The sequence below is a fragment of the Nicotiana tabacum genome, chromosome 3, assembly GCF_000715075.1.
Source record: "Nicotiana tabacum cultivar K326 chromosome 3, ASM71507v2, whole genome shotgun sequence".
Taxonomy (NCBI): domain Eukaryota; kingdom Viridiplantae; phylum Streptophyta; class Magnoliopsida; order Solanales; family Solanaceae; genus Nicotiana; species Nicotiana tabacum.
The window spans coordinates 183,854,973-183,866,218 of record NC_134082.1 but is presented as its reverse complement, the minus strand read 5'-3'; the positions used below and the strand labels follow the sequence as shown (position 1 = coordinate 183,866,218).

The following is an 11,246-nucleotide window of genomic DNA, read 5'->3' as shown; positions in this document are numbered from 1 at the left end:
TTTAAAATAAATAAAAGCGGTTATAAAGTTAAAAATTGAACCATAGATTAAAAAATGTATTAAAATCAGATAATAGGCCAATTATAACAGTTGAGCGACCATGTTACCGGGTTAATAGAATTCCTTACCGGAATTTCTGGTTCGCGGACTGTAATACAGAGTCAACCTTTTCCTCGACTCGGGATTTGAACCGGTGACTTGGGATACCTTAAATTATCCCAAGTGGCGACTCTGAATTTTTAATAAAATGATCCCGTTTCGATTGTCACTTTAAGTCAGAAAAAACTCCCTTATACATCCCTTCCCGGGGTGTAGGTAAAAAGGAGGTGTGACAGTACCTGATTCCTCTTTAGTAGTAACTTTTTCAGCAAACACTTTATTTTTCTGCACAGATTGAACCCTGGCCTGGCAATTTTCTTTGAAGTACCCATTGTTCCCATAGTGAGTACAAAGCCAGTTATCAGGAACTGTGACGTACTTGTTGTGAGAGTTGTAAGGAGTTTTCTCTTTTTAAAACCCGATTCCCTGCCTGTTTCCACTATTGTTGAAGTACATGGCAGTGACAGTATCTGAGGACCAGGTCCACTTGAGAGATTTCTCAAGATCAATTTTTTCTTTCTTCAATTCAGCTTGAAGCTGCCTATTTTTCTCGAGTTCACCACATAGACTAGTTTTAACATCATTTAATTCCTTTTCGAGCTTGATATGCGTCTCTCTAGCTATTTATTTCCCTTTCTCAATACTTGAAGGTCTAAGTTCTGATTTGAGTCCCTCAATGATTTTCTCTAGGTCAGTGATCATCGCTAAAAAGGCATCCCTCTCTTGCTCAGTAACTGCAATTTTCTCTTCTAGAGTGTGCTTTTCATTGCTAAAGCTTTCTATGGTTTCCTTCAAGTCAACAACCACTACCATCAAGTCATCTCTCTCATTTTCTACACTATTTATTTTTTCAGTCAAAGCTTCCTTTTCTTTTTTAAGATTAGCTATGGTCTCATTTAAATCAACTACATAGACCACTAGATCATCTCTAGATTGTTTAGCATCTCCTAGCTCTATGGTCAAGATATCATTATCATTAATAAGGCTATAATATGCATCAATTATAACATTTGTTAATGACATTAATTTCTTAGAAGAGTAAGACTTCAGATTTCTTTGAACATCCCTGAAATTTACCTCATCATTTTCGTCATCTTCATCATCGTCAGACTGAACCATCAGTGCAAACAATGAGTCATATTTCGTTGATTCATTTTTCACTGCCATCATGGAGTTGTTTCCTGAATCTGGTTCCCCTTCTGATTCACTGGATGAATCTCCCCATGCAGCTAGGGCTTGCTTCACAACATTGTCAGCTGCACTTTTCGACTGAATCGTTTATTAGGGACTGGATTCTTTTTTGCTCCTTTGTCAGTGTTGTTCTTGTCATGCTCTTGTTTTAGAAGTGGACAGTCCTTGATGAAATGCTCTGGCTTTCCACACTTGTGCCACAACTCATATTTCCTTAGCTTACTTGAACTATCCCTTTTTGGTATACCACCATTTCTTCGAACCATCTTTTGAAACCTTTTAGTAAGATAGGTCACATCACTATCTTCTTCACTTGAGTCACTGTTTTTAGCCTTGAGCACCAGGTTCTTCTCCTTTTTTGGCTCTCTTTTTTCGCTGTCTTTCTTTCTTTTCATCTGGTATGTCTTTAGATTTCCAATCAGCTCATCCATGGTTAGAGTTTGCAAATCCTTAGCTTTAGTGATAGCATTCACCTTACTCTCCCACGAGCTAGGTAAAACGCTAAGAACTTTCCTAACGAGCTTGTTTGTGGGAATGATTTCTCCAAGTGAATGAAGCTCATTTATGATAGATGTGAATCTAGTGTGCAAATCTTGTATAGACTCATCATCTTTCATTTTGAAGAGATCATACTCGGTGGTGAGCATGTCAATCATGGATTGTTTAACCTGAGTGGTTCCTTCATGTGCCGTTTGCAATGCTTCCCATATTTCCTTTGCAGAATCACAAGTTGAGATTCTATTGTACTCATCAGGTCCTATACTACATACCAAGATTTTCTTGGCATGATAGTTCTTTTCTATGGCTTTTTTGTCAATATCACTGTACGTTTTTCTGTTTTTTGGCACCATTGGTCCAGTTTCTCCAAGCTTCTGCATAGGAGCATGTGGACCATCACAAATAACGTCCCACAGCTCTAAGACTTCTGCCATTATAAAATCATGCATACGAGTCTTCCACCAACCGTCGTACTGGCCATTGAATCTAGGGGGTATGTAGGTTGATTGTCCTTCCTCAAAGTTAGGTGGAGTAGCCATTGAGATCCTTTCTAAGTGTTAACCTTTTAAAAAGAACCTGTTCTGATTCCAATTGTTAGTTTATATGAGTCCACCAAACTATAGAGTACCTGATCCTCTATGTGTTTTCACTGAGAATACTAATTAAAGTAGTAAGTAAATGAGATACGGGATTTTTACGTGGAAAAATTGCAACTCAAGGGGACAAAAACAACGACCTACACCTGTAGGCTTTCAACTTCACTAACTTATAAACACACTATTACAAGCCACTTTGTAATGACTCTATTACAAAGACTTCAACTCAACTAACTTGTGATACACTTATCACAAACCACTTTGTCACTCACAAGTTACTAAGACTTTAACTTATGACTAACTCTAGTCACAACATAAACTCAGAAGGTTTATGATTTTGAGTTTCCTAAAATAAAGCTTCTAAGAAAGCAGGATAGGAGTTACAATGAAGAACAAACAATAAGATTGCAACTCAACTACGGACACATATAGACTCATTGTGGAACTGATCCTTAGTGGAGTTATCTTCTTGTTCTTGACACACTTGTGACTTCAATGCTGGATCAGATCTTTAATGCTTGAGAGAATATCACTAAATGCTCAAATAAATATCTTGTGCCTTACACCATGTTGTTATACGACCAAAGACATCCCAAGGATGATGTCAATTCTTGGTTGGTACACGCATCTTCCTAATGGGAAGTGACTACTACACTGTCGCGTATACAGTTGCAGGCAGTTACTTTCTACAGTTTATTTCTAGCTGTATAGTTGACTTGTACTTCTGTCAACGAACACCAAGGGATCAGGTCCCTGTCTTGTTCCTTTATTCTCTTTATTTGCAGCAGTTCACATTAGCTGGAGTTCCGGCTGGAATTCGTTCATTTGTAATATGTACCAAGTGTGTCAGGTTTCCTATCTGGTCCTTGACAGTAAGTTTTTTAGATCATCAAAACATAAGGCAGAGACATTGAAAACCCATCACTACTGAATGAGAAGGAAGTATACTCAATTTATAGAAGTCCAAACTTTTCCTACAAGAAAAGATACTAGCAAAATATTGGAGATTTGTAATTTGTTTCTACAAGAAGGAAAACCCAATTAAGGTAAACATGTTGTCCTTTCCTACAACAAATAGGAAAACCAATTATGGTAAGAAAATTATGGCAAACACCTAACAATTCTCCCCCTTGGCCTGAATTTTCTGACAAAATAAACTTGATCCACCTTTTTCACATAGCCTTCAACATGTCACATCTCCAAATCTCTACCACGAACTTTGTCTCAACGTGCGTAGCACACCGGTCAAATTTCTCAGATAAAAATCATAATTATCGTCAAATAAGTTGCGGCTAGAACTAAACCAGCCAAGATGAACATGTCTCAAATCTCGCTCTGATACCACTTGTTAGGACTAAAAAAATTAGGTGTTATGCGGAAACTAGCAAATCAAATCTTGAATGACGATAAATCAAACAACAAAAGAGAATCTATCAAAGGAGACACAAACATTTAACGTGGTTCAGTCAACTGACCTACGTCCACGACAGAAATGAGCAATACACTATATAAAAAAAGAGTACAAAAATCGAGAGAACAACCTCACAAAGAGGAAAACACAAGTGACACACTAATACTTGTCCCGTAAAGTTCTCCTCCTAAACATGACTCTCAAACTCCATATGGCTACATTGTGGATGTTGCTGAATGAGAAGGATAAATCTTCAATTTATAAAACTCCAAACCTTTTCCTATAAGAAAAAGGTCTAGCCAAATATGGGAGATTTATAATTTCCTTCTACAAGAAGGAAAATCCAATTAAGGTAAACATGTTGCACTTTCTTTCAACAAATAGGAAAACCAATTATGGTAAGAAAATTATGGCACACACCTAATAATTCTCCCCCCTTGGCCTGAATTTTCTGACAAAATAAACTTGATCCACCTTCTTCACATAGCCTTCAACATGTCGCATCTCCAAATCTCCAGCACGAACTTTGTCTCAATGTGCATAACACACCGGTCAAATTTCTCAGACAAAAATCATGATTATCGTCAAATAGGTTGCGGCTAGAACTAAACTCGCCGAAATGAACCTGTCTCAAACCTCTCTTTGATATCACTTGTTAGGACCGAAAAAATCAGGTGTCATGCAGAAGCTAGCAAAGCAAACCTTGAACGACGATACATCAAACAATAAAAGAGAAATATACCACAACGAGACACAAATATTTTAACGTGGTTCGATCAATTGACTTACGTCCACGGCGGAGATGAATAATTTACTATATAAAAAGAGAGTACAAAATATCGAGAGAACAATCTCACGAAGAGGCAAACACAAGTGACACACTAACACTTGTCCCATAAAATTTTTCCCCTAAATACGACTCTCAAACTCCATATAGCTACATTGTGGATGCTACTGAATGAGAAGGAAGGATCCTCAATTTATAGAAGTTCAAACTTTTCCTACAAGAAAAGGTACTAGCCAAATATGAGAGATTTGTATTTCCTTCTACAAGAAGGAAAACCCAATTAAGGTAAATATGTTGTCCTTTCCTTCAACAAATAGGAAAACCAATTATGGTAAGAAAATTATGGCAAACACCTAACAACCCAGCATTGCCCGGACGTACGCCCCGTATTGCTGGGCGTACGCCTCTCGAGACTTTCGCCCCACACCTTCGCCTCGGGGCATTTTTGATGCGCTTCGCCCCAGGGCTCGCCCCGAAAACACCTTTTAAAACATTGATTGGGTGTAGGACAAATAATTGAAAATTGCTTTAAAAAGTTTGTATCTAAATTTTTGGGCAATTTGGTGAAAATTTTGGGCGAGTTTAATTATATTTTTCAGTCCCAGGTCGAAGAAGGAAGATGAATTTGCTGCAAATTTATACAAAAATCACTTTTTCTTTTTCAAGAAATTCAATTTCAGCTGACAACAGTTCTTTGGCACAGTGTATGTTGTAAATTTTTATGTGGAGTCCAGTTTTGTGCCACCCGTTAAATTTGTACCCATTTTTAAAAAAAAATTAATTGATACCCAATTTTGGATAACTTTAGATATGTTTTTCTTCTTTTTTGTGCTTAGAGTTTCTTCTTCTTCTTAGTTGCAAAATAAATTTGTTAAATTTGTTGTTGTTTTGATGATTTAGATTTGTTCTTTATGAAATTTGAAAGTTATGTTTCAAATTTGAGCTTATTCGAGTAAATTTAGGCATTGAGTCGTGTGTTGGATTATTGAAATTTGAAGAACAAGTTTATGTTTCAGAACTTAATATTCGAAATATGAAGTTGGATTCAATAGGTAAGATTCGAATTTTTGAAATTGCATTTGAAGATAGAAGAACTTGATTTGATTTCTGAAGTTGCATTGAAGAGATTGAACTACTTCAAATTTTTACTTCTGAAGTTGCATTTGAAAAATATAAGTTGCATTGAAAATATTGAACTATTTCAGATCCGAACGGATACATTTTACAAAAATTTGTATATTACGAATATAACTTTAATGGTGGCCCAAAAGTAGGTATATATGAAAATGCCCATGTATGTTGGGCTCCTGGGCTACAATCCATCTTCTTCTGACACGGGCTAAACTTCTATGGACCGGGTCACCCATAGTTGCTTAAACCCGCCTAAATCTCCCAAATCATTTCTGCTTCATCTTCAGCAAAATCAACATAAACCCAAATGAAGCTTTCCCGCTCTACGTTAAGGAGCCAAAATTCAATCTCTTATTACAGAACCACAATTAACCGTTTTTATGGCACAACAACATCGGCTAAACAAGATAAAGATGAGAGGGGTGAGTGGGTCTACACAAGAATTTCACCATTAGGTAGCCCAGAGGTGTCAATGGTTCCAGTACTGGAACAATGGGTTAAAGAAGGTAATCAAGTGTTGAGGAGTGAGCTTCAGTGGATTATCAAAAGGTTAAGGAGCTACAAAAGATACAAACATGCCCTTGAGGTACAAATCTTGCTGTTTGTTGTTGTTTTAGTGAGTTTTAAGATTATGCATTGTGAAATAAACTGTCTTGAGACCAGGGTTCAAAACCCGGGAGAGAAAAAAAAAACACTTTGCCTAAGGTTTTTTGGTGGGTAAAGTTACTTGTGCTGGTAAAGGTAGCAGGTTCTTGCTGGAATAGTCGCAGTGTGCACAAGCTGTTTTGTACACTAACTGTCATTAAAAAGATTGTTTGTGTTTTTTGTTAAGCAAATGACACACGCACACACACACATACATAAAACTGGCAGACACCAAACCTAATGTTAGTGTACCAACACGACCAAGCCTTAATACCAATTAGTTGTTAGAGCATATATGGATCTGATATAAAATTATAATTAGGTATTGCTGGAGAAATTTTTATTTGTTCAAGAAAACTAAGCTGAGGATGAGCTTGATAAAGTTTTTGATGAGAGCGTTTTTTGTTCCTAAGTTGCTGCAGAGAATGTATTAGGCGGCAGAGGCGGATGTGGCCTTCTGGCTATGGTTCATATGAACCCATAATTTTCAACTCGGAGTGCAAATATATATGTAAAAACCTACCAAATCTTAAGATATATTAGATCCTAATCCATAACTTTAGCAGTACAATGAGTTCAGTCACAGTTGGGTTCTGGATTTAAGAACGAGTGTTAGTGATTGGGTTCTAACTTTAATATCTGTACATATTTAATGAATTCTTCAACACAAATACCTTGTTTTAGAAAAAGCTATTGGGTTCGGCTGAACCCATTGCTCAGTTTATGCCTCCACCCCTGAGTTCAGTGCTAAGAATCTTAAAGATTGAGCCTATTAAGTGTAAATCATGTATCCACCTCTGTTAGGCGGATTCGCCGTGTTGTACAAGTGCATGTTCGGAGTCACCGATGGGCTTAAGCATACCACTCAAAAGGCCTCGAGCATTTAAAGAGTAGAGCTTTTGATACACAAAAAGAAAGAGCCACTAAGTGCTTGATCTTTTGCCCTAATCTAGTAGTCGATAGTTCCCAACCTCCATGTGCCCATTGGTCATTCTGTTAATTTAAGAAAAGGTAACAGCTAGAGATCGTAGAAATGAAGAAAACAGCAGTCACCCTGGCAAGATACAGCATAGAGCCAAGTTTTGTTGGTGACGAAAGATCTGAGCTACTTATGTATCTTCATTCTTGAACTTATAAATCTTGCCCTTATCTTGATAGTTTTGTGACAGGTATCTCATTGGATGACAGACAGAAGATATTTCTCCCTCCAACCTGCTGATGTTGCTACACGAATTGATTTGATGTATAAAGTTAAAGGTCTCGAAGAGGTTGAAGAATACTTCAATAGCACTCCGCAGAAATTGAAACGCCTGACAGTGTATACATCTCTCCTCAATTGCTATACCAGCGAGAAGTCTGCAGAGAAAGCTGAGGCCCTAATGCAGAAACTAAGAGATATGGGGTTTGCTAAGGGTACATTGTGCTACAATTTGATGCTGAACCTCTATTCTAAAACAGGAAGATGGGAAAAAATGGACAATCTGATGAATGAAATGGAGCAGAAAGGCATAAATTTTGATGAATTCACGTTCACAATACGGTTAACTGCATATGCTGCTGCTGGAGATTCTGATGGAGTGGATAAAATAGTAGCGATGATGGAATCTGATAAGCATCGCATTTTGCAGTGGGGTACTTACAGTATTGCAGCAGATATGTGTTTGAGAGTTGGACAGGTGGAGAAAGCTTTAGCAATGCTGAATAAATTGGAGGGCATGATTTTGACTGGTGAGAAAAGTAATGGTGCATATAATTCATTATTAAAACTATATGGGGAAGCTGGAAAGAAAGAAGAGGTTCACCGAGTGTGGAATTTGTACAAGCAGGAGAAGAAAATTCTTAACAAAGGTTACATTAGTGTGATGAGCTCACTAGTGAAATTTGGTGATACAGAAGGAGTTGAGAAGATCTTTGAGGAATGGGAAGCGGAAGCTTTGTCCTATGACTTCCGTGTTCCAGACGTTCTGATTGGTACTTACTGTAGAAATGGTCTTCTGGAGAAGGCTAAGGCCCTAGTGGACAAAGGAATGTCAAAAGGGGGTGTTCCATGGGTCACCACATGGTGTCACTTGGCAAATGGATACATACATGAAGATCTTATCCCAGAGGCTGTAGAAGCATTGAAGAAGGCCATCTCATTATGCCCGCCTAATTATAGACCTAGCAGGGAGACCTTGGTTACATGTGTACAATACTGGGAAAACCAGGGAAATGTGGATAAGGCTGAGGACTTTGTAAGGTCTTTAGAAACAGAGCATATGTTCTCAGCTGTTTTTCGTGACAAGTTGTTGCGCTTTATTAAGGAAGAAAAACTACAGACCTGAGCAAACACATCTTGCATGGAAACAACTTATTTAAGAGACTCTCGCAAGGTTAGGCATGGCCAACAATAGCTGTAAGTATGAACTGAAGCTGTCAGGCCTGCTAGATATGGAACAATTAAAGAGAAATTTATTTGTCTGACGGAGATTCTTTTTCTTCGGGGTTCATAGTTGATATTTCTCATTGAGATTCACCTGTGGTTGGTCTCAAATCTCAAGTGATCTTAGGCCGCATATTCATTGGTGATAAGTAATATACTGCAAGATTAGTCCTCAAGAGAGACAAGATGCTTTGTTCGTAACATATATTGCGTCAACGAGCTTGTCTGAAGGCCAAAATTCAACAGAATGTGTATATTCTTTGTTTTGGTAACTATAGCTAGTGGGGGCACCAACGCTCCTTTCCTGAGCTTGTTTGAGTTTGGTTATGAAGACAGTACAAGAAGGTACATTACTTTGGTTCTTCGTTTTTCGCCATATGATGTTATTGTAGTTTAAGTATTATGACAATATTGTTTGTTGAGAAGCTGATAATATTAGTCCAAGCCCCATGGTGTGCCACCTCCTAAAAATATAGGGTCATTTCTCCCCAGTTTAGCATATTTAATGAACATTTTCTCTTGATTGAAGAATATCTGAGACCTTCCCTCTTTGATGGTGAAAATGAGAGTTAATCTTCCCTCTTACAATGATTCTTTATGCTGTTACTCTCAAGGGATGCCTGAGCTGTTAATACTGGAGTGATGTACCTTCTTATTTTCTTTATACTTATAGTAGTAAGCTTTAAAGAAATCTACCACTATTGCTCTTCTTTATTTTCTTCTATAGCTTTTGAGTAAATAAAAGATATTGCATGGCGAAATTTGAACAAATTTTTTACTAACTTTACATGGCACGATTGCTTTTAAAGATCGTAGTAACTGCGTGGAAGTCTGTAATTGAATTTCAAATTATGGGGAGGCCCTGGATCTTCCTCAAACTAAAGGGCGATTGATTTAATTTTCTAAACCAAAAAAGTTAAAAGTTAAAAAGAATTCACCAAACAATAGAGTTTAAAAATAAAGTAAACTTAAAAAGGAAGTTTGAATAAATCACCCTACAAAAAAATATTTTTAAAAAAAATTCAAGTTTTTCTTTCGTATAGTAGAATTGACCCCATTTTCCCAAGAAGGGAATGAAGAGCCAAGTTTCAACAGGATATATTACAGTCAGGTGCGAACGTGTAACTTAATTAGAGGGAGAGTGGAGTGTAAAAATTCTATGCTTTGAAATTCCAGTCTTTTACAAGAAAACTTCGTCACACACACACACATATATATATATGATAGTAGTTATAGAATACTAGTTCAATTTTCTCACTCCCTCCCCAACGAATGAAATGTTGTAGGTAAAAATCAATAAGTCAATTAACTACGTTACTTCAACTTAGTTTGAGTGAGCTGTATGAATCTTTTATAGTCAATATGTTATTCCGATCATCTTATTCTATTGTACATTCGGAAAAGGAAAATAAAATAAAATAAAAAGGAGAAGAGTCAACTTTGAACATGCTCACCACCTTCAGGATGTGAATTTTCATCAAATAGACAAATACAAAATGATTTGAAAATAAAGGATATAATTAGAGAGCCGAATAAATAAGTACTTATCTTGAAGAAAAACAAGAACAATTGATTGTTGTTAAAGACCTTATTGTTATCATGTAGCTTTTAAGATAAGAAGAAAGATATTTGACTCAAAGATGGCAAATTCATTGTAACAACTTAGGATATTCTATGTAGTTGGCAAAACAGTGACATGTCAACCAACCATTTTAAGAGCCCGTTTGGACATAAGAATTGTTTTACTTTTTTTTGAAATCGGGGTTTGGCAATAAAATTTCCTATTTTCACTTAAAGATGAATTTTGCAATTTTTAAAAATTTGAAAAACTTCAAAAAGTTATGTTTCAAAATTTTCACTCAGATCACTCACAAAACTTCAAAAACAACCCAAAATTATATTCATGTCCAAACACAACTCAAATTTTCAAATATCACGAAAAAAAACTTCACCTTTTTTGAAATTTTACAATTTTTATGTCCAAAGGCGCACTTAGTGTTTTGAAAATTTGGTGTAAGGAATTAATAATCACATGATTAAGTGCAAAGTTTATCTAAAATATCCTACGTTGGGTGGGACATGCACTTGAATTATGTTGGATGGACAATTTTAATAAAGAATGTTAAATGATCTTTAAGAGCACGCCATCAATTTCTCTATTTGCCTCACAAGCCACCGGCCAAGGATCTAATTACTTTGTTTGACACAATGTTAGGGCCCCAATTTGAAAATTCTTGAAATTGTTGTGGACTTGGTAAAACAGAAGAAAATCGTTTTTGCTATTTTCTCTCTGTCCACGTTTATAGCTTTCCACCAACCATTTTGTTTAGCATATTATAAAATTAACATAGTTATATTAATATACCAGCCTCTTATGCTACACTGAGGCGGGTCTATTGGAAACAATCTCTCTATCTCCACGAGATAGGGGTAGATTTGCATACACAGTACACACTACTTTCTCCA

General features: G+C 36.6%; 1 protein-coding gene across 1 annotated transcript; it reads left to right on the top strand.

Moving 5' to 3' along the window:
* The first annotated feature begins 5,943 nt into the window (after nt 1-5,943).
* Nucleotides 5,944-9,471, top strand: LOC107825787 (pentatricopeptide repeat-containing protein At2g20710, mitochondrial-like). Its single transcript, XM_016652702.2, has 2 exons — nt 5,944-6,299; nt 7,528-9,471. The coding sequence occupies exons 1-2, from the start codon at nt 6,021-6,023 to the stop codon at nt 8,680-8,682; spliced, it is 1,434 nt and encodes a 477-aa protein (XP_016508188.2). The 5' UTR covers nt 5,944-6,020; the 3' UTR covers nt 8,683-9,471.
* The last annotated feature ends 1,775 nt before the right edge of the window (nt 9,472-11,246 follow it).